Source organism: Spermophilus citellus (genome assembly GCF_964194105.1).
Source record: "Spermophilus citellus genome assembly, chromosome: 3".
In the NCBI taxonomy this organism is placed as follows: domain Eukaryota; kingdom Metazoa; phylum Chordata; class Mammalia; order Rodentia; family Sciuridae; genus Spermophilus; species Spermophilus citellus.
This window is the reverse complement of record NC_138184.1, coordinates 109,602,505-109,628,880: the sequence shown is the minus strand read 5'-3', so window position 1 is coordinate 109,628,880 and position 26,376 is coordinate 109,602,505. Positions and strand designations below refer to the sequence as shown.

At 39.0% G+C, this 26,376-nt stretch overlaps 1 protein-coding gene across 19 annotated transcripts in view; it reads left to right on the top strand.

Annotated features, from left to right (window-relative positions):
• Nucleotides 1-26,376, top strand: part of DEPDC5 (DEP domain containing 5, GATOR1 subcomplex subunit) — a 158,339-nt gene that overhangs the window by 83,367 nt on the left and 48,596 nt on the right. For 14 of the 19 annotated variants that reach the window (XR_014021036.1, XR_014021037.1, XR_014021038.1 and 11 more), the window contains 6 exons: nt 732-915; nt 1,485-1,645; nt 16,794-16,911; nt 17,445-17,612; nt 18,417-18,636; nt 19,923-20,053. Coding sequence is in view for 13 of the 19 variants with exons in the window: in XM_081285913.1 (XP_081142039.1) it covers nt 732-915; nt 1,485-1,645; nt 16,794-16,911; nt 17,445-17,612; nt 18,417-18,636; nt 19,923-20,053 (982 nt within the window). In the remaining 6 variants the exon portion in view is untranslated. Of the gene's footprint in view, nt 1-731; nt 916-1,484; nt 1,646-16,793; nt 16,912-17,444; nt 17,613-18,416; nt 18,637-19,922; nt 20,054-26,376 lie in introns of those variants that run through there. The other 5 variants (XM_081285906.1, XM_081285916.1, XM_081285914.1 and 2 more) reach the window with 2 other exon arrangements.

Below are 26,376 nucleotides of genomic sequence, written 5' to 3'. Positions count from 1 at the left end.
CACTCTACAATGCTGAGGATAGCCCTCCTCAGCCCAGAATTAGCTGTTTGAAGTGTCAGTGTTTCCAAGATTGAGAAATCTTGCTTTAACTGAAGAGCAGACAATTCCAGACAGACCCATGTGGTTGGCCCACTCTGCTTATTGCAGCTTTTTTTTTCTGGATTGTCTAACTCTGTCTCTTAAAGTTCCAGCCTCAAAACTTTCCCAGACATCCTCCCTTATTTTTTTCTCCTGCCCTTTTGGATCTTTTGCAGTTCTCAAAAGTATAACTTATATCTGTGACTGTATGCTGTTTTGCTGTCAAATCAGGCTCAGCTGTCTTCCTTTCCCACTTAGCCACTCTGCAGTCCTCCAGAGGGGCTCCAGCCTGAGCCTCTCATCTGCTCTCAGAAAATTGATTTGCTTGGACATGTAATCCTGCCTGCCCTGCAGTAACCTCACTGGTATTGTGGCTGTAGCTCATGTTCAGCAGAAAATATAATATATCAGCTGCGAATCCCACTTGCATGATGGGATTGGAGAAGCATGTGCACTGCATTGTCTAACAAAATCTATTTCTCTCTTTTCTCTTTCTCCCTCCCCCACCCCTTTCGTCTTCTCCTTCCCTATCCTGGCAATTTTATTACCTTTTACTATGAACTGTTTTCTCACCCTTGTTCCCTCTTCTTCCCCCATATCTCAAACCTGCCATGGTGACCACACATACCTTTTTACCCTGTTATGTGAGGCAGTTCTGACACTGTCTGCTCCCCCTGTAGTGCCAGGCTTCTGTTGCACAGTTGGAGTGGACTGGAAGTCTCTCACTACTCCGGCATGCCTCCCCCTCACCACCGACTACTTCCCCGACCGCCAGGGCCTGCAGAATGACTATACGGAAGGCTGCTATGATCTCCTGCCGGAAGCAGACATGGACAGGTTGGTTCAGAAAAAGGTATTCAGAGTCCTTGGAGTATAACTAAGTGACTCAGTGGTAGAGTGCTTGCCTAGCACACACAGGTCCTGGGTTCAATGTCTAGCATGATTAAAAAAAAAAAAAAAAAAAGCTCAGCTTTGTTTATGAGGGTTCTGATTATGTACAAACAAATGCATCATAATATTGAACTTTTAAATCTGTATTCTTTTATATTTAGGAGATTTTGTGATGCAAGAGCTGTTCATTTCTTTCAAGTTCTGTTGACATTAACAATTTCTCCTCTTTGATTTCAAATTTTCTTTTGCAGTTATTTTGGGCACACTAAATCTCTTCTTCTTTTCTAAGGTTACTCATTTGGGCATTGATTATTACTTGCCTTCTTTTTCCATGCCTTTGAACTTATCATTTCTCCCAGACTGATTTACAAATTGATAATTTTATGAAATGCCGTATAATGGTTATCTGGGATGAAGTAAAGGACTTCACACTATGAACTCTTAAGTGTCACTTCCCAAGGCCAAACACATATATCCATGTGCACAATCATCTGTTTTTTTTTTTTTTTTTTTAGGAGGGATGAGGATGGTGTGCAGATGACAGCCCAACAGGTGTTTGAAGAGTTCATTTGCCAGCGCCTCATGCAGGGTTACCAAATCATAGTGCAGCCCAAGGCACAGAAACCCAACCCCGCTGTTCCACCCCCATTGAGCAGTAGCCCACTCTATAGTCGAGGTGAGTGCGATCCTTTTTTCTTTTCAACTAAGCTTGTAGGAATTGTTTTTCATGATGGTAGGGAACAAATAAATTTAGGAATTATTTTCAGCACAAAGTTTTTCTTTGTCACTTTTGCTTTGAGTAATAGTTACATTAAGTGCAAATTTATCTTAAACATTTTCTTTATACTCTCCATTTTTTAAAATATTTTGTTTTAATTAGTTTAGTTATACCTGACAGTAGAATGCATTTATGCATTTTGATATACATTTGGTATACATTTGATATATAGATTGTATATAATTTCTCATTTTTCTGAGTGTACATGTTGTGGGATCGTATTGGTCATGTAGTCACATATATACATATAGTTTCATTTGTCTGTTTCATTTTACTATCTTTCCTATTCCCACATCCCCTCCCCTTCCTTCCCATCACTTCCCTCTACCTAATCTAAGGTAACACTATTCTTCCCTAGTGTCCCTGCCTTATTGTGATTTAGCATCTCCATATTAGAGAAAACATTCGGCCTTTGGTTTTGTGGGATTGGCTTATTTCGCTTAGCGTGATATTCTCCAACTCCAACCATTTACTGGCAAATGCCATAATTTTACTCTTCTTTAAAGCTGACTAATATTCCATTGAGTATATATACCACCTTTTTTTATACATTCATCTCTTGAGGGACACCTAGGTTGGTTCCATAGTCTAGCTATTGTGAATTGAGCTGCTATAATCATTGATGTGACTGCATCACTATAATATGCTCATTTTAAGTCCTTTGGGTATAAACCAAGGAGTGGAATAGCTGGGTCAAATGGTGGTCTCATTCCCAGTTTTCTGAGGAATCTTCATACTGCTTTCCGTATTGGCTGCACCATTTTGCAGTCCCACCAGCAATGTATGTGTGTACTTTTTTAACTGCATCTTCACCAACATTTTTGTTGCCTGTATTCTTTTTTTTTCTTTTCTTTCTTCTTTTTGAGAGAGAGAGAGAGAGAGAGAGAGAGAGAGAGAGAGAGAGAGAGAATTTTTTAATATTTATTTTTTAGTTTTCGGCGGACACAACATCTTTGTTTGTATGTGGTGCTGAGGATCGAACCCGGGCCACACTCATGCCAGACGAGCACGCTACTGCCTGTATTCTTGATGATTGCCATTCTGACTGGAGTGAGATGAAATCTTAGAGTAGTTTTGATTTGCATTTCTCTAATTGCTAGAGATGTTGAACACATTTTCATATATTTGTTTTTTTTTTTTCCAAAAAAGTGAGAGATAATTTTTTAATATTTATTTTTTAGTTTTCAGCAGACACAACATCTTTGGTTTTTTTTTTTTTTTTTTTTTTTAAAGAAAGAGTGAGAGAGGAGAGAGAGAGAGAATTTTTAATATTTATTTTTTAGTTCCCGGCGGACACAACATCTTTGTTGGTATGTGGTGTTGAGGATCGAACCTGGGCCGCACGCATGCCAGGCAAGCGCGCTACCGCTTGAGCCACATCCCCAGCCCCAACATCTTTGTTTGTATGTGGTGTTGAGGATTGAACCCGGGCCGCACGCATGCCAGGCGAGCATGCTACCGCTTGAGCCACATCCCCAGCCCCTCATATATTTGTTGATCAATTATATTTCTTCGTCTGTGAAGTGTCTGTTCAGTTCTTAGCCCATTTATCGATTGGGTTATTTGTTGTTTCGGTGTTAAGATTTTTGAATTATTTATATATTTTAGAGATTAATGCTTTATTGGAGGTACATGTGGTAAAGATTTTCTCCCAATCTGTAGGCTGTCTCCTCACATTATTATTTCCTTTGCTGAGAAGAAGCTTTTTAATTTGAATCTATCCCATTTATTGATTCTTATTTTTTATTGGTTGTTCAAAACATTACAAAGCTCTTGACATATCATATTTCATACATTAGATTCAAGTGGGTTATGAACTCCCATTTTTACCCCAAATACAGATTGCAGAATCACATCGGTTACACATCCACATTTTTACATAATGCCATATTAGTGACTGTTGTATTCTGCTACCTTTCCTATCCTCTACTATCCTCCCTCCCCTCCCCTCCCATCTTCTCTCTCTACCCCATCTACTGTAACTCATTTCTCTCCTTGTTTATTTTCCCATTCCCCTCACAACCTCTTATATGTAATTTTGTATAACAATGAGGGTCTCCCTCCATTTCCATGCAATTTCCCTTTTCTCTCCCTTTCCCTCCCACCTCATGTCTCTGTTTAATGTTAATTTTTTCTTCCTGCTCTTCCTCCCTGCTCTGTTCTTAGTTGCTCTCATTATATCAAAGAAGACATTTGGTATTTGTTTTTAAGGGATTGGCTAGCTTCGCTAAGCATAATCTGCTCTAGTGCCAACCATTTCCCTGCAAATTCCATGATTTTGTCATTTTTTAGTGCTGCGTAATACTCCATGGTGTATAAATGCCACATTTTTTTTTTATCCATTCATCTATTGAAGGGCATCTGGGTTGGTTCCACAGTCTAGCAATTGTGAATTGTGCTGCTATGAACATCGATGTGGCAGTATCGCTGTAGTACGCTCTTTTAAGGTCTTCAGGGAATAGTCCGAGAAGGGCAATAGCTGGGTCAAATGGTGGTTCCATTCCCAGCTTTCCCAGGAATCTCCATACTGCTTTCCAAATTGGCCGCACCAGTTTGCAGTCCCACCAGCAATGTACAAGAGTACCCTTTTCCCCACATCCTTGCCAGCACTTGTTGTTGTTTGACTTCATCATGGCTGCCAATCTTACTGGGGTGAGGTGGTATCTTAGGGTGGTTTTGATTTGCATTTCTCTGACTTCTAGGTATAGAATCATGTCATCTGCAAATAGTGATAATTTAAGTTCTTCTTTTCCTATTTTTATGCCTTTAATTTCTTTCGTCTGTCTAATTGCTCTGGCCAGTGTTTCGAGAACTATATTGAATAGAAGTGGTGATAGGGGGCATCCCTGTCTTGTTCCAGATTTTAGAGGGAATGCCTTCAATTTTTCTCCATTCAGAATGATGCTAGCCTGAGGCTTAGCATAGATAGCTTTTACAATGTTGAGGAAAGTTCCTGTTATCCCTAGGTTTTCTAATGTTTTGAACATAAAGGGATACTGTACTTTGTCGAATGCTTTTTCTGCGTCTATCGAGATGATCATATGGTTCTTATCTTTAAGTCTATTGATGTGGTGAATAACATTTATTGATTTCCGCATATTGAACTACCCTTGCATCCCAGGGATGAATCCTACTTGATCATGGTGCACAATTTTTTTGATGTGCCTTTGTATCCGATTCGCCAGAATTTTATTGAGGATTTTTGCATCTAGGTTCATCAGAGATATTGGTCTGTAGTTTTCTTTCTTTGAGGTGTCTTTGTCTGGTTTCAGAATCAGGGTGATGTTGGCCTCATAGAATGAATTTGGCAGAGCTCCCTCTTTTTCTATTTCCTGAAATAACTTGAAAAGTATTGGTATTAATTCTTCTTTAAAGGTTTTGTAAAACTCCGCTGTATACCCATCCAGTCCTGGGCTTTTCTTGGTTGGTAGTCTTTTGATTGCCTCTTCTATTTCATCCATTGAAATTGGTCTGTTTAAATTGTGTGTATCCTCCTGACTCAGTCTGGGCAAATCATATGACTTTAGAAATTTATCGATGTCTTCACTATCTTCTATTTTATTGGAATATAGGTTTTCAAAATAATTTCTAATTGTCTTCTGTATTTCTGTAGCATCTGTTGTGATATTGCCTTTTTCATCCCGTATGTTAGTAATTTGAGTTCTCTCTGTTCTTAGCATGGCTGAGGGTCTGTCGATCTTATTTATTTTTTTGAAGAACCAACTTTTAGTTTTGTTAATTTTTTCAGTAGTTTCTTTTGTTTCAATTTCGTTGATTTCCGCTCTGATTTTAATTATTTCTTGCCTTCTGCTACATTTCCTGTTGTTTTGCTCTTCCTTTTCTAGGGCTTTGAGATGAAGTGTGAGCTCATTTATTTGTTGGTTTTTTCTTTTTTTGAGGAATGACCTCCAGGCGATGTATTTCCCTCTTTTTTTTTTTTTAAATATTTATTTATTTTTTAGTTTTCGGCGGACACAACATCTTTGTTTATATGTGGTGCTGGGGATCGAACCCGGGCCGCATGCATGCCAGGCAAGCGCGTTACCGCTTGAGCCACATCCCCAGCCCGAATTTCCCTCTTAAAACTGCTTTCATTGTGTCCCATAGATTCCGATATGTTGTGTCTGTATTTTCATTTATCTCTAAGAATTTTTTGATTTCCTCCTTTATGTCTTCTGTAACCCATTGATCATTCAGTAACATATTATTCATTTTCCATGTGATGTAGGATTTTTCCTTCCTTCTTTTATCATTGATTTCCAGTTTCATTCCATTATGATCAGATAAAATGCATGGTATTATCTCCATCCCTTTATATTTACTGAGGATTGCCCTATGGCATAATATATGGTCTATTTTTGAGAAGGATCCATGTGCTGCTGAGAAAAAAGTATATCCATTTGATGATGGTTGATATATTCTATATATGTCAGTTAAGTCTAGGTTATTGATTGTGATATTTAGTTCTATAGTTTCTTTATTCAACTTTTGTTTGGAGGATCTGTCCAATGGTGAGAGAGGTGTGTTGAAGTCACCCATAATTATTGTGTTGTGGTCTATTTGATTCTTGAACTTGAGGAGAATTTGTTTTATGAACGTCGCAGCACCCTTATTTGGTGCATAAATATTGATAATTGTTATGTCTTGTTGGTGAATGGTTCCTTTTAACAGTATGTAATGTCCTTCCTTATCCCTTTTGATTAACTTAGTCTTGATGTCGATTTTATTTGATATGAGGATGGCCACCCCTGCTTGCTTATGAGGACCGTGTGCGTGGTATATTTTTTCCCAACCTTTCACCTTCAGCCTGTGTGTCTTTTCCAATCAGATGTGTCTCCTGGAAGCAACATATTTTTTTTTTTTATTTATTTTTATATTTATTTATTTGTTTATGTTTGCAGTACTGGAGTTGAACCCAGGGGTGCTCTACCACTGAGCTACATCCCCAACCCTTCTTTTTTTTTTTTTTTTTTTTTTATTGGATGTTCACAACTTTACAAAGCTCATGACAAATCATATTTCATAAATTAGAATCAGTTGGGTTATGAACTCCCATTTTTTCCCAAATACAGATTGCAGAATCACATCGGTTACACATCACATTTTTACATACTGCCATAATAGTGACTGTTGTATTCTGCTACTTTTCCTATCCTCTACTATCCCCCCTCCCCTCCCCTCCCATCTTCTCTCTCTACCCCATCTACTGTAATTCATTTCCCTCCATGTTTGTTATCCCATTCCCCTCGTAAACTCTTAAATGTAATTTTGTATAACAATGAGGGTCTCCCTCCATTTCCATGTGATTTCCCTTTTTTTTCTCCCTTTCCCTCCCGCCTCATGTCTCTGTTTAATGCTAATCTTTTCTTCCTGCTCATCCTCCCTGTTCTGTTCTTAGTTGCTCTCATTATATCAAGGAAGACATTTGGTATTTGTTTTTTAGGGATTGGCTAGCTTCACTAAGCATAATCTGCTCTAGTGCCATCCATTTCCCTGCAAATTCCTTGATTTTGTCATTTTTTAGTGCTGCGTAATACTCCATGGTGTATAAATGCCACATTTTTTTTATCCATTCATCTATTGAAGGGCATCTGGGTTGGTTCCACAGTCTAGCAATTGTGTATTGTGCTGCTATGAACATCGATGTGGCAGTATCCCTGTAGTGTGCTCTTTTAAGGTCTTCAGGAAATAGTCCGAGTAGGGCAATAGCTGGGTCAAATGGTGGTTCCATTCCCAGCTTTCCCAGGAATCTCCATACTGCTTTCCAAATTGGCCGCACCCGTTTGCAGTCCCACCAGCAGTGTACAAGAGTACCCTTTTCCCCACATCCTCGCCAACACTTGTTGTTGTTTGACTTCATCATGGCTGCCAATCTTACTGGGGTGAGGTGGTATCTTAGGGTGGTTTTGATTTGCATTTCCTTGACTGCTAGAGATGGTGAGCATTTTTTCATGTACTTGTTGATTGATTGTATGTCCTCCTCTGAGAAGTGTCTGTTCAGGTCCTTGGCCCATTTGTTAATTGGGTTATTTGTTTTCTTATTGTCTAATTTTTTGAGTTCTTTGTATACTCTGGATATTAGGGCTCTATCTGAAGTGTGAGGAGTAAAAATTTGTTCCCAGGATGTAGGCTCCCTATTTACCTCTCTTATTGTTTCTCTTGCTGAGAAAAAACTTTTCAGTTTAAGAAAGTCCCATTTGTTGATTCTTGTTACTAACTCTTGTGCTATGGGTGTCCTATTAAGGAATTTTGAGCCCGTCCCCACAATCTGTAGATCGGAGCCAACTTTTTCTTCTATCAGACGGAGAGTCTCTGATTTGATATCTAGCTCCTTTATCCACTTTGAGTTGACTTTTGTGCATGGCGAGAGGAGGGGATTCAGTTTCATTTTGTTGCATATGGATTTCCAGTTTTCCCAACACCATTTGTTGAAGATGCTATCCTTTCTCCATTGCATGTTTTTAGCTCCTTTATCAAATATAAGATAGTTGTAGCTTTGTGGTTTAGTCTCTGTGTCCTCTATTCTGTACCATTGGTCCACCTGCCTGTTCTGGTACCAGTACCATGCTGTTTTTATTACTATTGCTCTGTAATATAGTTTGAAATCTGGTATCGCTATACCACCTGATTCACACTTCCTGCTTAGAATTGTTTTTGCTATTCTGGGTCTTTTATTTTTCCATATGAATTTCATGATTGCTTTATCTATTTCTACAAGAAATGCCATTGGGATTTTGATTGGCATTGCATTGAACCTATAGAGAACTTTTGGTAATATCGCCATTTTGATGATGTTAGTTCTGCCTATCCATGAACAGGGTATATTTTTCCATCTTCTAAGCTCCTCTTCAATTTCTTTCTTTAGGGATCTGTAGTTTTCATTGTATAGGTCTTTCACCTCTTTTGTTAGGTTGATTCCCAAGTATTTTATTTTTTTTGAGGTTATTGTGAATGGAGTGTTTTTTCTCATTTCCATTTCAGAAGTTTTGTCACTGATATACAGAAATGCCTTTGATTTATGTGTGTTGATTTTATATCCTGCCACTTTGCTGAATTCATTTATTAGTTCTAGTAGTTTTTTTGTAGACCGTTTTGGGTCTTCTAGGTATAGAATCATGTCATCCGCAAATAGTGATAATTTAAGTTCTTCTTTTCCTATTTTTATGCCTTTAATTTCTTTCGTCTGTCTAATTGCTCTGGCCAGTGTTTCGAGAACTATATTGAATAGAAGTGGTGATAGGGGGCATCCCTGTCTTGTTCCAGATTTTAGAGGGAATGCCTTCAATTTTTCTCCATTCAGAATGATGCTAGCCTGAGGCTTAGCATAGATAGCTTTTACAATGTCGAGGTAAGTTCCTGTTATCCCTATTTTTTCTAATGTTTTGAACATAAAGGGATGCTGTACTTTGTCAAATGCTTTTTCTGTGTCTATCGAGATGATCATATGGTTCTTATCTTTAAGCCTATTGATGTGGTGGATAACATTTATTGATTTCCGTATATTGAACCATCCTTGCATCCCAGGGATGAATCCTACTTGATCATGGTGCACAATTTTTTTGATATGTCTTTGTATCCGATTTGCCAGAATTTTATTGAGGATTTTTGCATCTAGGTTCATCAGAGATATTGGTCTGTAGTTTTCTTTCTTTGAGGTGTCTTTGTCTGGTTTCGGAATCAGGGTGATGTTGGCCTCATAGAATGAATTTGGAAGAGCTCCCTCTTTTTCTATTTCCTGAAATAACTTGAAAAGTATTGGTATTAATTCTTCTTTAAAGGTTTTGTAGAACTCCGCTGTATACCCATCCGGTCCTGGGCTTTTCTTGGTTGGAAGTTTTTTGATTGCTTCTTCTATTTCATCTATCGATATTGGTCTGTTTAAGTTGTGAGTTTCCTCCTGACTCAGTCTGGGCAAATCATATGACTTAAGGAATTTATCGATGTCTTCACTTTCTTCTATCTTATTGGAATATAGGTTTTCAAAATAATTTCTAATTGTTTTCTGTATTTCTGAAGCGTCTGTTGTAATATTGCCTTTTTCATCCCGTATGTTAGTGATTTGTGTTCTCTCTCTTCTTCTCTTCGTTAGTATGGCTAGGGGTCTGTCGATCTTATTTATTTTTTCAAAGAACCAACTTTTTGTTTTGTTAATTTTTTCAATAGTTTCTTTTGTTTCAATTTCATTGATTTCTGCTCTGATTTTGATTAGTTCTTGCCTTCTGCTACATTTGCTATTGTTTTGCTCTTCCTTTTCTAGGGCTTTGAGATGAAGTGTGAGCTCATTTATTTGTTGGTTTTTCCTTTTTTTGAGGAATGACCTCCAGGCAATGAATTTCCCTCTTAAAACTGCTTTCATTGTGTCCCATAGATTCCGATATGTTGTGTCTGTATTTTCATTTATCTCTAAGAATTTTTTGATTTCCTCCTTTATGTCTTCTGTAACCCATTGATCATTCAGTAACGTATTGTTCATTGTCCATGTGATGTAGGATTTTTCCTTCCTTCTTTTATCATTGATTTCCAGTTTCATTCCATTATGATCTGATAAAGTGCATGGTATTATCTCAACCCCTTTATATTTACCGAGGGTTGCCCTATGGCATAATATATGGTCTATTTTTGAGAAGGTTCCATGTGCTGCTGAGAAAAAAGTATATCCACTTGATGATGGTTGATATATTCTATATATGTCAGTTAAGTCTAGGTTATTGATAGTGATATTGAGGTCAATAGTTTCTTTATTCAACTTTTGTGAAGTGTCCTTCTTGTCACTTCTGATTAACTTTGGTTTGAAGTCTACTTTATCTGAAATGAGAATGGAAACCCTTGCTTGTTTACTCAGTCCATATGAGTGATAAGTTTTTTCCTATCCTTTCACCTTCAACCTGTGGATGTCTTTGCCCATGAGGTGAGTATCTTGAAGACAGCATATTGTTAGGTCTTGCTTTTTAATCCAGTCTGCCTCTCTGTCTTTTGATTGATGATTTTAGGCCATTAACATTCAAGGTTATTATTGAGATATGATTTGTATTCCCTGTCATTTTGATTTATTTCAGGTTTTTGATTTGTCCTAGTTTCTCATTTGGTTGAATGTCAATTTAGTGTAGATCCTCCCTTTGTTGGTTTTCACTTTTTTTTTTTTTTTAACTTCATCCTCATGGAATGTTTTGTTGAGTATGCTCTATAGGGTAGGCTTTCTAGTTGTGAATTCTTTTAATTTTTTTATAATGGAATGTTTTAATTTCATCTTCAAATCTGAAACTTAATTTTGCTGGATATAAAATTCTTGGTTGGCATCTGTTTTCTTTCAGAGGTTGAAATATATTACTCTAGAGCCTCCTAGCTTTGAGGGTCTGGACTGACAAATCAGTTAAGATAGGAATTGGTTTTTCCCTATTTGTAATTGATTTTTTTTTCTCTCACAGCCTCCAAGATTTTATCTTTATTCTCTGTTAGTCATTTTCATTATAATATGTCTTAGTGTGGGTCTGCTATAATTTTGTACATTTGGGGTCCTGTAGGCCTCTTGTATTTGATTTTCCATTCCAATCTTCAGGTTTGGGAAATTTTCTGCTATTAAATCATTGAAAAGATTGTGCATTCCTTTGGTTTGTATCTCTGCTCCTTCATCTGTTCTGATAACTCTTAAATTGGCTTTTTCATGTTATCCCATAATTCTTGGATGTTCTGTTTATGGTTTTTTTTTTTTTTTTTTTACCATCTTCTCCACATGTTCAACTCTACTTTCAAGATTATATATTTTGTTTTCATTGTCTGAGGTTCTGTCTTCCAAGTGGTCTCATCTGTTGGTGATCTTTTTTCTATTGAATTTATAACTTGGTTTATTGATTCCTTTATTTTGAGGATTTCTGTTTGTTTTTTACACTATCTCTAACTCTTTATTGAAGTGGCTTTTTTACTTCATGTATCAATTTAACTGTATACAATCTGAACTCCTTCTTGGACATTTCTTCTACTGTGTTATCAGTGGCTTCTGTTGTTGAAGCATCTTGGTTTGTTCGGACGCTTTATTCCCTTGTTTTTTCATGTTGTTAGTGTGTTTTCCCATCTAAAACTATGGATCTAAGGCAGGATAAGTTCTACTCTGTAGACCTGTAGTGTCCCTGAAGGCTTCCAGTGCTTTACCTTTACTGGTAAGACCAATATCAACAGCACCCAGTGTATACAATATATAGCCTTAACCTAATAGTTCTCACTAAGGTGTCTACTGCTTTCTCACATTAAACCAAAATGATGAGTTCAGTAACTAACTATAGAATATTTATTAAAATGATTTACGATTTCAAATGGTGGATGAGAGAACAGAGGTGGTGTAATATGCAATATTCGAGAGGGAGGAAGAGAGAGGCTTGAAGTAAAAATTCACAGAAAGAGTGGAAGAAGAGCTGACAGAGATTGGCTATTGGTTAGAGAAAAGTTGGAAACTAAATCCCAGAAAATAGAAGAGAAAGGAAGAATATGAACAAAGAGAAAAAATTGAAGACATAAGAATATAACAAAAATGTAAAACACCATTCATGTGTCATTGTCCTCCACACCTTAATGCATAAAAAACATCCTGTTCCAAATATGGTAGAGAGATTAGTGAATCAAAAAATAATATAAAATAAATCTTGCTGGCAAGTCAGACTGTCTCTGTTAGTGTTCAACAGTTTCTCAGTCCTGTCTCTGATGTCTCTTGGGATCACCAAACCCACATCAGTCCTCAAAAATCCAGTCTCTGTCCCACCGATCTGGGATTCAGATACTTCAGGATTGGCCACGCTGCAGTCCCAAGATCTCAGAGCTGCTCCTACTTTCAGAGAAACTACCAGGGATACACTCATGCAAAGGAGCAACCCTGAGATGCAGCAGCAAGACAAGGGCCACCAGCACTCTCAGCAGGAAGCTCCCAGGCTCCTCCAAACCTGCAGGCATCCCCACATTGGACCTGCAGGTCACAGCTGAGTCCCCAGACAGAGGCTTTTATGGTGGTAAACCTGTGGATACTCAGGCCCCAGGCCCTGGCTGATGTTCCAAAATGGGTGTATCCACATGCAACCAAACCTGGAGTCTTCCCAAAGGAGTCCTCTAGGCTCTGGTAGCAGTGGTACTGGCAGTGGTTGTTGGCAGCAGGCAGTGGGTCAACAGTAGTGACGGCTGCAGTGGCAGCTGCAACTGCAGCTGTGGGGGCAGCGTCACCAGGTGATATCTGGGGGTCAGCAGCAGTGTAGGTTTCAGTTGCATCCAGGGCAGTGGTCTCTTCTGTGTCAGCAGCACCCGGAAAGAAGACCTCTAGGCTATGTTGGCTGGCAGCAGTGGAATCAGAGGCAGCAGCAATGGTGGTAGCAGTGCAGGTGGTAGTTGATTGACAGGAGACTTCTGGTTCAGCAGTTATACTCTCCTTTTAATGAAGAAGATATGATCAAGCCTAGGAGTGGTATAGCCTACCTTTGGGAATACCTAGGAATAGCAGGCAGCTGAGCTAATATTGAGCTGTCAAAGTATATAGTGAATTTTCTAAACCCAGAAATGGATATTTTTAGAAGAGTACATGTCACACTGCAGCTTCTGAGATGCTACTAAACCTCAAGTTTACACCTGTTGTTTTTTCCTATCTTGGGTTCTTCTTTCTGTTCTTTAGTATTGAAGCTTAGTGACTTGAAGCAAGAATGGATCATTTCTGAGTGACAGAGGCTAAGAAGTGACAAAAGAGTTGGTAACACTAATTGAATAAGGGTCAGACTGTGGAGTTCTTCTAATCTAAGTCTAGCAGAAGGAATTAAGTATGAGTGTTTGGAATCATAAAGCAGTAATCACTTTCTGAAACAATCAATGAAGGTTTTTAGTTTCTTGCTTCCTCACTATTACTAATTAAATCTCCATTCCTCTAATTAGCCAGTGTTCAACATCAGATCATCTTTGGCTCCACTGATTCTCCTCTGGCTAGAGAATCCAGAAGTGTGGAACTGTTATTGGGGCTTAGTGGTCACTCAGTACAGGCTCTGCTGTTTGTAGGTGAAGCTTTGAACTCCCTCTGGCTTTTATGTGAAAGCTCCTTGTGACATTTACTGAATGCCTTCTATTCCTATTCCTACTGAATATTAATGTTTTTGAGTGCCAAGACTATTTTGGATTCATCTTTTTATTCTCTACACTGGAAATGACAGTGCCTGGAATACAGCTGTTTGGGTCAATAAATATGTGAATTCATTAATTTATTCATTCATTAATTTATTCATTTCATTCACTTATTCATTCAACAGTATTTTTGAAGCTTCTACTCTGAGGGGGGTTTTATAACCCAGTGGGGAAAAATAACCATTAGTTATTTGTTATTAGTAAGGGCCTGTGAGACTATCTAATTGGGGCCTGATCTGGTCTGAGGGTCACAGGGATAGCTTTAAGGAGGTTATGTTTGAGCTTAGACCTGATGTAGTACAGGGGTTATTAGAAGAAGTAGGGTTGGAGTGGAAGGTAGGAGCTGAAGGGAAGAACATGCCAGGCAGAGGGATTGATGTGTGCAAAGGGCTACCAGTAGAAGGCACCAAAAAGAAGGCTGGTGTGATGGAGCACAGGGAGTGAACTGGAGGTGCAGCCAGAGGTGTCAGGATATTCAGGCCTCACAGGACCCTGGGTAGGATTCTGTTCTCTAACTCATGAACAGTGGAATGAATTCACCTGTGTTATTGGCCCCATCTAGGCTATCTACTTTCTGCTCTCTCAAATAGCTGGTTGATGTCCCTCATGGGTCTGTAATTCTCTTGTGTCCAGTGCTGATCCTCGCTGATTCATGGCTAGTTGACCAGAAGCTACTTGGCCTAGCTTTACACTTTCTGGTTATTTTCTCCTTTGATAAATTTAATCTCTTATTTCTATGAAAACAGAAATGGTTTCATTATTATTGTAATTACTAGAAACATTGCCATCATAGTGCTTGTGCTGCTCACTGTCACAGGTTAATTGATTATGAAAAGTGAGCTATGCTCTGTTTCAGTAGAGAATAGAACAGCATTGACCTTGCCCTTGAAAATTAGAGTTTACTGGAGGGGGACAGCTGTTAAATTAATAAGCCACAAATATATATTTAATCAGAGAGCTGTGCAGGATAAAAACAGGCATAACTGGGATAATCTAATTTAGAATGAGATATCAGGGTACCCTCTTAGATTATCATGAACCTTACCCCATAACACTTTTTTCCTGGCAGCCCACAGGGTGTTTGTAGCATAAGTGCATGAATTCCTGGATGAGGCAAGTTCTCTTTCTAGTTGCAGAACATGAGACTGGTAGAGATTTGGTCCTTGAGATCATACAGCAGCCAAATGGAAGAGTTGAGGTACAACCATGGGTGTCCTGAGTCGAAGTCTAGCCTCTTTCTCATGTGAAACTGGTTTGCCACTCTTTGTGCATCACCTGGGAATTTTCCCCATTCACAGTGAAGATCCTTTCAGCCTCTGCTATCCTCTTCTCCTGACCACTTCTCTGCTGCCTGCCATTATGTGGCTGCCTCAGAGTTGAATGATGGCATTGTTTTATTTCCAAATCAAGAGAATCTTGCCTTGGCTTTGTTGTTCTCAGGAGCTCAAGTTTTACTCTCTTGAATACTTCTTGTTATCTGGATTCTTCATTGTTTCCCTTTTTGCTGTGTTTGGTTCAACAAAAATGTTTTTTTGTTATTTTAGTTTTTTCAGTACAGGCGGTTGAACCAAGAGCCTTGCACATGCTGGGCAAGTATTCTACCTCTGAGTTACATCCCTGCCCTTCACTGATGTTTTAAATATCTATTCTGGCCATGGCACTTTATTTAGTGCTACTGAAAATATGAGAATGAACATTTGACCTTGGCTTCCTGGTACTTTTATATTATTTTTAAATTTGAGTTTAATTAAATGAAGTTATATTTTTTTGAGGTGGGGTCTCACATGTTGCCCAGGCTGGCTTTGAACTCCTGTGCTCAGGCAGTCCTCTGGTGTCAGCCTCCCATGTAGCTGGGACTACAAGTGTGCAATGCTCCTTCTGGCTCCTTGTATCTTTTATAAAAGAATGTGAGAGTTGGGCGTGGAGACCCATGCCTACAGTCCCAGTTACTTGGGAGGCTGAGGCAGGAGAATTGCAGTTTGAGGTCAGCCTTGGCAACTTAGGGAGATCCTGTCTCAAAATAAAAATTAAAAAAAGATCTGGCAATATAGCTCAGTGGTAAAGCACCCCCGAGTTCAATCCCCAGTACATTAACAAAAAAACAAGAAAAAAAAAAAAAAACGAGAGCGAGAGAGAGAAGAAAAAGGATGTGAGACAAACAGACAAACACACTTATGTAGCTACCTGCAATATATTTTTCAGACTGCTGATGGGGTCTCACAGCTTTCTGGAGAAAGTAGCTTTTGGTGGTGACTTTAAATGTTTCAGTGGTGGCTCAGGATGAGAAGGCAGTATGAAAGTATGTATGAAAGGCAATATGAAAGCAGTGTGAAAGATGTTTGGAGGAGGAAAGTTGCAGCAAATAAATAAATAAATGTTTCAGTGGTGACCCAGAATGAGAAGGCAGTATAAGCAGTGTGAAAGATTTTTGGAGGAGGAAAGTTGCAGCAAATAAATAAATGGTCCTTTAAGACTAAAGCTTGGAGTATTAGAAATGAAAGCGAGTAAACTAGGTTGTCGGCCTCCTTGGGGTGAAGACTTCAAATGCGTGGGTAAAATGTAGTTCCATTTTGCTTCCACAGCTGTCTCTTAGCCTGTTAACATTATTCCAGAACTTTCCCCCTTAGAGAATGAGGCATCAGCTCAGCATTTGACATCTAGGTGCTTTTAATACTGTGAGTTTCTAATCTGCTGCTGGTTGGTTTGGTAACAGAAAAATCTGCCAATTTCTGGACTTTTTTTTTTTTTAAACCAAGAACTGCCTTTTTCCATAAATCTCCCCCTTCAATGAAAGCATTGCCTCTTTTGTTTCTTCTTTTCTGCATCTATATGTATGAAAAGCAATTGCCTGTTGTAGGAATGAACCTCAGCCAGTTGGAGGAAGTCTTATTATTTTTCCTATTAGGCCTTGTGTCCCGAAATCGCCCTGAGGAGGAGGACCAGTATTGGTTGAGTATGGGCAGAACTTTCCACAAAGTGACACTGAAGGACAAGATGATCACAGTAACTCGATACCTTCCCAAGTGAGTTCTGGATATTTAAAGTCTTTAGCTACTGTTCTGGATTATGTCTGCTTGCTAATTGTGTATAGTTCTTAGTTCAAACAAAGGAAGTTGAGTTGTTAGTCTTTTCTTTGTTTTAAAATAATCCTGAGATGACTTTAAGGTTATAGCTTACTTCCAAATTTGATTCAGCTTATGTTTAGCATGATCACTATTGAACCAATTAAAAATGAAGAATGTGAGGGAGCTGGGGATATAGCTCAGTTGGTAGAGTGCTTGCCTTGCATGCCCAAGGCCCTGGGTTCAATCCCTAGCACTGCAAAACAAACAAACAAACAAACAAACAAACAAACAAAAAAAGAATGTGAAGAGAGAAGAATGGAAAATTTAAGATCTGGGAAATTTCTATAACAGTCCCTTGGGATGAGATGAGTTGGCTGCTGTATTTGAGGGTTGGTTGCCAAGAATAGTGCTAAGTGCATTAGACAGAAAAGAGAGAGAAGAAGTGGGAGGAATGATTGTTTGAATGTCTAGGCATGTTCTTTATTTTTCAGGTATCCTTATGAATCTGCCCAGATCCACTATACCTACAGCCTGTGTCCTTCACACTCAGACTCAGAGTTTGTTTCCTGTTGGGTGGAATTCTCTCATGAGCGGCTAGAGGAGTACAAGTGGAATTACTTAGATCAGTATATTTGTTCTGCGGGCTCTGAGGATTTCAGGTCTGAGAGTGTCTTTTCATCTTTGCTGCTTAGGTGTACACATACTTTAATGTTTCTTTTTTCTGATGACAAAATGGTATCTGTTATGTCTTTCAGAAAAAAATGGAAGAATAAAAGTACATCTGCATGGGTTAAAAAATAGTTATGAGGTGGATAGGGAGATGGTTACACAACAATATGGATGCACCTGTCACTGACTTATATACTCAAAATTGATTGAAGTGGTACATTTTATTATGTGTAGTTTACTACAATTAAAAAACAACAACAACAACAAAAAAATAAAAACAAACAAAAAAAACCCAACAACAATACTGGGAGCTGGGATATAGCTCAGTTGGCAGAGTGCTTGCCTCGCATGCACATGGCCCTGGGTTCAATCCCTAGCACCACCACCAAAAAAATACTGGATTCAGTGGTGATGTGCCCTTTGGTGCAAGTGTCAGTGCAGATCATGTTCTTAATATTTTCTTGACTACCTGGCTGGTTGGTAGCTTGGTGCTATCTCATGTTTAATTTTTTATTTTTATGTACAATTTATGATAATGATGATGCAAAACTACAACTTTGTTGGGCCTGGGTGCACATAAATGTTTTGACTTCTTTGGGATTAAAATAATACTGAGTTTTGTAGTCTTCCTTTTGAGCTTGTGTCTGAAATGAAGCCATGCGCTGTATCATCAGATGACAGCACACCTGTGGGGAGGTGGAACCTTGCATACCAATCAGAGAGAGATCACTTGGAGCACTTTGAGTATCTAATTTTTCTTACCACTACTTTGTGTTTTCCTTGATCCTCTGTAGCTTAATTGAATCTCTGAAGTTCTGGAGGACCCGCTTCCTGCTTTTGCCGGCCTGTGTCACTGCCACCAAGCGCATCACAGAGGGGGAGGTCCACTGTGACATCTATGGGGATAGACCTCGTGCTGATGAGGATGAGTGGCAGCTCCTGGATGGCTTTATCCGTTTTGTGGAGGGTTTGAACCGGATCCGCAGGCGGCATCGCTCAGATCGGATGATGCGGGTGAGGGCTCCTGGGGTTCCTTAGGGACTGTACCTAGTATAGTATATAGGATCTGTCACCTCCTATCTCTCAGGAGCCTCCCATTGGCTATTTTTTTTTTAAGCCTCATAGCTGTCTAATGTTTATTTTTAATCCCAAACTGTGTTGTTATCCATTGTAGGGTGAAGAAGGGGGGTTATAGGGTACAAAGATTGGGCAATGTCCCATGACTGGAGCTGTTCCCCTGAGGATATAGAGCCTTTATCTGCTCTCCAAGTGGCCCAGTTTTGAAACAGCTGCCTATGTGATATGGTGGTGAATACAGACGTTTAGGAGGTTAACAGAAACAGTCTTTTGTTACTCTTATATCACTTTAAGAGTTTTTAGCACCCTTGTTTCTTCATTTCAATCACACACTGCAACCCAATGGGAAAACTGAGGCTACTGTTATGGGATATATCTGAGGCACTTTGCCAATAAAGGGCAGATCTAGGATTCTACTGTTTTGTTTTGTTTAAATTAACATACAATATAATTGACCTGGCTCTGTGTGTGTGTGTGTGTGTGTGTGTGTGTGTGTGTGTGTGTATGTTGGGGGGCATACACACTTGCACACAATCTATGAATTTTAACAAATATATAGATTCAGGCAGCCACCACCATGATCTGCTACAGAATAATTTCATCACTTAAAAAATGCTCCATTATGCTACTGTTTTTAGTCATATTCTCCTGCCTCCCTGTCCCCTAGCAACCACGGGCCTGTTGACCATCATGATTCTTTTATCTTTTCTAAATATCACAAAAATGGAATCATATAATATGAAACCTTTTGAGACTGCCTTCTTTCAGTTAGCATTATGCTTTGGGATTTATCCAAATTGTTCTAAGAATCAGTAGTTCATTCTTTTTAATTGCTTGGTAGTGTTCCATCATCATGTTTTTATTTTTATTTTTTTTAACCCAAAACAAAAGTTCTTTAATCTTCCTTCCACATCAGCTGCCTTTTGTATGCAGCCTCACTTATGATTAGGAACATTTTTAGGAGATTTTCTATACTGGGAAGAGCTTTGGTTTTGAATTGAGGCAGCTGAAGTTTGAATTTCATCTCCAGTGCAATTTGGAATAAATTACTTAACCTTTCTGAGCCTCAGTTTCTTCTATCATTTCCGAACACGAAGAATCAGTATTCCTCTACTGTGTTAGTTGAATTCCCAGGGCTTGAAGATGAAGAGGCTTATCCTGGTGTGTGAATGGGGTCTATTGCAAAAGCCCTTTTGAGCTTCATCTCTTCTTTTCTGCTTTAGAAAGGAACTGCCATGAAAGGCTTGCAGATGACTGGGCCCATTTCCACACACTCCCTTGAGTCTACAGGTCCCACTGCTGGGAAGAAAACCTCAGCTCTGTCTGCCCTGCTAGAGATGGAGGCCAGTCAGAAGTAAGTGCCTGGTTCAAGAGGGACCTGCCCCACCCCGAAGACCCCAAGGGTTTTCAGTGCTCCACTCCTCTGTGTGGGGTAAAATCTGTAAGGAGCTTGTAGGAAAGAAGATGTTTACATGAAAAGAAAACAAGGCTAATACCTGGTAAGTGTTGAATAATATGAAATAGGGCAGCAATTAAAAAATTTCAGCCTGGGGCTTAATTTGAACTTCAGACACATTTTGTTTGTCCTACAGAACATTTTTTACACACACACACACACACATATATATATATATGTATATATATATATATATATATATATATATTTTTTTTTTAATATTTATTTTTTAGTTTTTGGTGAACACAACATCTTTATTTTATTTTATGTGGTGCTGAGGATCGAACCCAGTGCCCCACGCATGCCAGGCAAGCGCGCTACCGCTTGAGCCACATCCCCAGCCCATATATTTATATTTTTGATAAATTCTTTCTATGTTGCCCAGGCTAGTCTTGAATTCCTGGGCTCAAGTGATCTTCATGCCTCAGCCTCCTGAATAGCTAGGCATATACCACTGCACTCAGCTCTCAGAGCGTTTTATTTTTAAAATTTTTAAGTGTTTGGGACGGGGTATTGATCCCAGGGATGCTCTACCACTGAGCAATATCCCTAGCCCTTTTTACTTTTTGAGACAGGGTCTGGCTAAGTTGTTTAGGGACCTGGTAAATTGCTGAAGCTGCCTTGAACTTGCAATCCTCCTGCCCTAGCCTCCTGAGATTCTGGGATTGTAGGTATGTGCTATTGCATCCAGCTCACAAAGCATTTTAAGAGTATTTCATCCAAGGGCTAGGGCTGTAGCTTAGTGTCAGAGCGCTTGCCTAGCATGTGTGAGGCACTGGGTTCAATCCTTAGCACCACATAAAAGTAAACAAATGAAATAAAGGCATTCTGTCTATCTACAACTACAAAATAAATAAATAAAAAAAGGAATACTTCATACCCCTCTAAAAAAATGAATAGTTTATCCCAAATTTTCTATTTTGAAGATTTCACATAAAATTCTTGATTTTATATGAATTTTTAAATGAAAATAAATGTAAGATGATCTATGATTCTATTATACAGCATAAAAATTATGTAGTATGGATTATATAATACAATATAAAGTTATAGATAATATATAGAGTCAGCTTTCCTTTATTATTATTATTATTTTTTGAGATAATGTCTTATTGCATTGCTCAGGCTGGCTTCAAACTCACAGTCTTCCTTCTTCAGTGTGTTTTGCTTTAAGTAGTCTATATTTGTAGCCTGCCACATTGGCTACACTTTATTTTATTTATTTATTTATTAATATTTATTTTTTTAGTTATAGTTGGACACAATACCTTTATTCCATTCATTTATTTTTATGTGGTGCTGAGGATTGAACCCAGGGCCCCGAGCATGCTAGGCTAGCGCTCTACCGCTGAGCCACAATCCCAGCCCAGGCTACACTTTAGAAGGGCCTATGGTTCTTACTATGGTCTTGGACTTGTCTTGCATCCTCAGTTATGTTACCTGGCTGGTTTCTCTAGGCATTTGGGAATGTTAATATAGTTGACAGGATACCAGCTGGATGATACCTTGCTTGGGAGGGCAGGGAGAGTGTTTCAAGAGGTGGGATTTAATTTGGTCATGTATGCATCAAAAGATTTACATTGAGGGGAGGTGGGACTTGGGGGGAAAAGACAACATTGCTATGCATAGGTAGAACCTGCCTTGGGCAGCTTTCTTATCCCCCAAGTAAGATTGGATTCTTTTTCTTTCTTCCTTTCTTTTTTTTTGGTACTGGGGAATGAACTCAGGGGCACTTAACCACTGAGCCACATCCCCATCCCAAGATCAGGTTCTTGACGCTGTGTTTGCCTGCATCCTGGGCCTATGTTCATTAGAGCACTTGTCAGTATTCTCCTGAGCGCCTCAGAAATCTGTTCACTCTTCTTTCCTCTACCGTGACTGCTTTGAGGGCAGAGGTTGTGACTCTGCCCAGGACATAGTAGGTATGCCGTGGATATTTATGGAATAGTGGAAGATAGGATGCTGAGCATCTCTCTGTATATATGTGGGGCAAGTGTGTTAGGGGAGACTGGACATTTTCTTTTGGGTGTGACGGCCAGTATTGGGTATTGTTCCCAGCAGGAGCCAGCACACATTACACTTTCAGAAAGCAACAATGAAATACATGAGAGAGTATGAGGTATGCTGGGAGGTGCAATTGACAAGATAGCATGGGAAACTGGGTGCAGTACATCGTCATGTGATCTTATACCAGGAGGAATCCTTTGAAAATTATTTTATTTTTGCGGTGCTGGGGATTGAATCCAGAGCCTTGCATATTGTAGGCAAAATCCCTAGCTTGAAAATTTTTCTGTTTTAAATAAATAAATCCTGCTTTACTGATCACCAAGCTGCAATGATCATTGACTCCTGGCAAGTCTTGTTTCATTTATATTCCACTTGTGTTCACCTTTCCTTTTATTTTTTTCTCAAATCCTAGACTAAAATAAATACCTCTCATCTGTATCATTTCAGAATGTTTCTCTGAAAGATATGTCCTCTTTTTTTAAAAAAAAATTCCAAACTACAATAGTATAATTTACCTAAAAATTAAGGCTTTTTTTTTTTTTTTTTTTAAATACCAGGGATTGACCCAGAGGCCCTTAACCACTGAGCCATATCCCCAGTTCTTTTTTATTTTTTGAGACAGGGTCTCAAAAGTTGCTGAGGCTGACTTTAAACTTGGTTCTCCTGCCTCAGCCTCCTGAGTTGCTGGGGTTATAGGAAAGTATTACCATGCCTGGCCATTACATTTCTTATATCATAAAATATCTAGTCTATATTTTTGGTAGAAGTGGTTTCTTCAGGGATAAGCCTAGAGATAGGAGTGCTTGGCATGTGGGTGCCAGGAGACAGAGACTAGGTAGAGGAGGGTGATGATGAAATGGAAAAGATGGGATATGGCAGGAGAGCAGAGGAACCCAGTAGATTGCCCAGAAGATGACAATGAGAGAAGGAAAGTGGGTAGGTTGGGGCTCATTACTGATAGCTCTGTGTCTTCTTCCAAAAATGTTTCTGACCCAGGAAAGGCCCTAGAACTTTGCTTGGCAGCTTCTCCCTACAACTAATCCTTGAAAGAGAGAATAAGAACTGTATGTACTGGGAAGGGTGTAAAGCTGGAGGGTGTGAAACTAGGGGTGAGGTATCTTATTTTATTTTTTCAGTGAGTCATCACTGAGTAGACACCAACGGCTTCTTTCCACTCAGACCAGGAAAAGAAGGCTCTCTTGGGGTAGTAGTATCCCTTCATGTGAAGGGTGAGAATCAGTTAACCCTATGGCAGGAGGCAGGACAAAGAGACCTGAGGCTTATTTCTTGTTCCCAGATGACTGCTTCAGGGGGACATGCTGTGTTTTCTTAAGAATGGACATAGAGTAGAAAGAGCCAGACTTTTTTATATAACATTTGTTCACATAGCATTTTCACAATATCTCTATTTTATTTATTTATTTTTATATGATGCTGAGGATCGAACCCAGTGCCTCACACTTACTAAGCAGAGCACTCTGCACTTGAGCCACAACCCTAGCCCCTCCACAGAGCATTTTTTAATGTGTTTTTCTTATTCTTCTGTTGCACCAAGCAGATTCAATGTATAACAGTGTTAGAGCAGCATGTAAAACAGCTTTAAAATTTTTCATCTATATTCTTATCGTGTTACCATAATATAACTATGTTTTTTTCTTTATGGTGCTGGAGGTTGCACCCAGGGGTATTCTATCACTGACATATATTATCCGAAGCCATTTAAAAAAAATATTATTTTTGAGACTGTCTTGCTAAGTTGCTTAGGCCGGTCTCAAACTTGGGATCCTCCTGCTTCAGTCTTCTGAGTAGGTAGAATTGCAGGCATGTGCCACCATTCCTAGCTTGTCTTCATTTCTTCTAGTTCCTTCCAGTTTTTATCTGTAGGCACAGACATTTTGTCAGTCTCTCTTGGAAGGCAGATGCCTCTGAAGTCTTATTTGTTTGTTGATTAACAGCAGTGGAATCAACTTAAGGTAACAGGTATTGGCCAGCAGGCTCTTCTACTTCTATTAGAATAGTAAAGCTTGGTGACAGCCAATTTGGGGGAGGGCAACACAGACAGACAGACACTTCAAACAGTTGGAATGTTCTCATCCTATTCAGGGTGCCTCTTATGTGTGCTTGTTGCTTTGGGTTCCATGCTGAAAGCAGACCAACCACGTGATATAGCATACTGTCTACTTACCAAGGCATGTGAAGGGCATCTCTGTACTTTGTCTTTCTGCTTCTGTGTAGGCTGTCTTTTTTCTTCAGTTCATCCTTACAGGCCCACCCAATGCATATGGCACTGCATCTGTGGAGGCTTGTCTGCCTGTCTTTTGTCAGAATACAGTGTGTCCTTGTATATCTTCTCATATGTATACCTTGGTGCTCATCATTTTGTGCCAGTCTCCTCCCTGAACTGTTAGACAAGGAGCCTCTAAGGTCTTTCTAATGTCTGAATCTCTGACCTAGTCTATGGGTCAGCACATGAAAGGCAATTCAGTCAATGTAGATTGTTATATGTATCAGACAGTGTATCTGGAGGGGTAATGGGAGTAACTGAGAATTCTTGCTGCTGCTGTTGCCCTCAGGAAGTACCAAAGAATGTCAGGGTGTGTATTTGTGTATGTGGCTTAGGAAAACATGGCTGCACTGTGGTAGAAGAAGGCAGATAGATAGACATTCAGTGTGATATCAGTGGATGAGGAGAAAATGCATTTATTCTGCTATTCCCCTATTAATTATACCTCAGAGTTTCCAAGTTGATATGGAAGTTTCTCTCTTAATATATTCCAGCCAATAAAGAGAGAAGGAATGACAGAATATCATTATGTATAGTCTCTAAAGAATTAAGAATCTATCAAAGATCATCAGTAGCAGCTAATACCACCAGAGAGAGGCAGCAAGCCACTATGGGCCTTCAGATAGAAGTGTACAGCTCCACTTGGGAAGCATTCTTGCCCCAAATTGCGCCTAACTCTGCCCAAATCTCTAGGTATAACTTCTAGTTCTTAGGAAGTGCAGGGCACAGAGGAACATGTTAAACAATAAAGAAATGAAATCAACACATTTAGACTGTACATTTGCAGAACAGATGAGCTACTTTCTTCAGTAAATAAGTTGAAAGAAGGGATGAAGAGGAGCTTATACCTTAAAAGATGCTTAAGGGACATAACTAATTGTAAAGTAGGGACCTTATTTGATTAAAAATAATTTTTTCGTAGTTGTAGATGGACAATATGCCTTTATTTTATTTGTTTATATTCATGGGCTAAGGATTAAACCCAGTGCCTCACAAGTGCTAGGCAAATGTTCTGTCACTGAGCTACAGCTCCAGCCCCTAAATTCTGTTTTAAATCAAACAAACTGTTAAGGTTGTTTTGAGATAGTTGGAGAAATTGATATTATAAAAGTAAAAAAAAATTAATTGTGGCTGTGTTTTTAAAAATTATTCCCTTTTTAGGGCTGGGGATATGGCTCAAGTGGTAGCGGGCTTGCCTGGCATGTGTGGGGCACTGGGTTCGATCCTCAGCACCACATAAAAGTAAAGATATTGTGTCCACCTTAAAAAAAATTATTTCCTTTTAGAAACAATGCAGTGTATATAGAAAAATAATACCATATGTAAGTTTTTCTTCAAATCATTTGGTGTGGGAAGGAGGGAGATATAGATGGAACAAGATGATCTCCAAGTGTTATCATTTTGGTGGCTGGATATGTAAGGATTTCTTACATTCTTTTTTTTTTTTTTTTTAAGAGAGAGTGAGAGAGGAGAGAGAGAGAGAGAGAGAGAGAGAGAATTTTTAATATTTTTATTTTTTTTAGTTCTCGGCGGACACAACATCTTTGTTGGTATGTGGTGCTGAGGATCGAACTCCAGCCGCACGCATGCCAGGCGAGCGCGCTACCGCTTGAGCCACATCCCCAGCCCCTCTTACATTCTTTACTTTTGCATATGTTTGAGTTTTTCTATAACAAAATATTTTAAAAGAGAGTGTTTCTGGTTACTGTGGAGACAGATTTTAATTGCTGGTGTGAGATTACTTTGTGATCAGTAGCACAAATATCAGAATTTGGCCTGAGGCATATGGTTCACTAATAGAACTTTGCCTAGCATGAGTGAAGTCCTGGATTCTATTTTCAGGACCACATACAGAGAAAAAATCAGAATTTTAAGATGAAAATCATTGCAGATTGCATGCCTGGGGGAGCAGACCAATTGGAAATTTAGC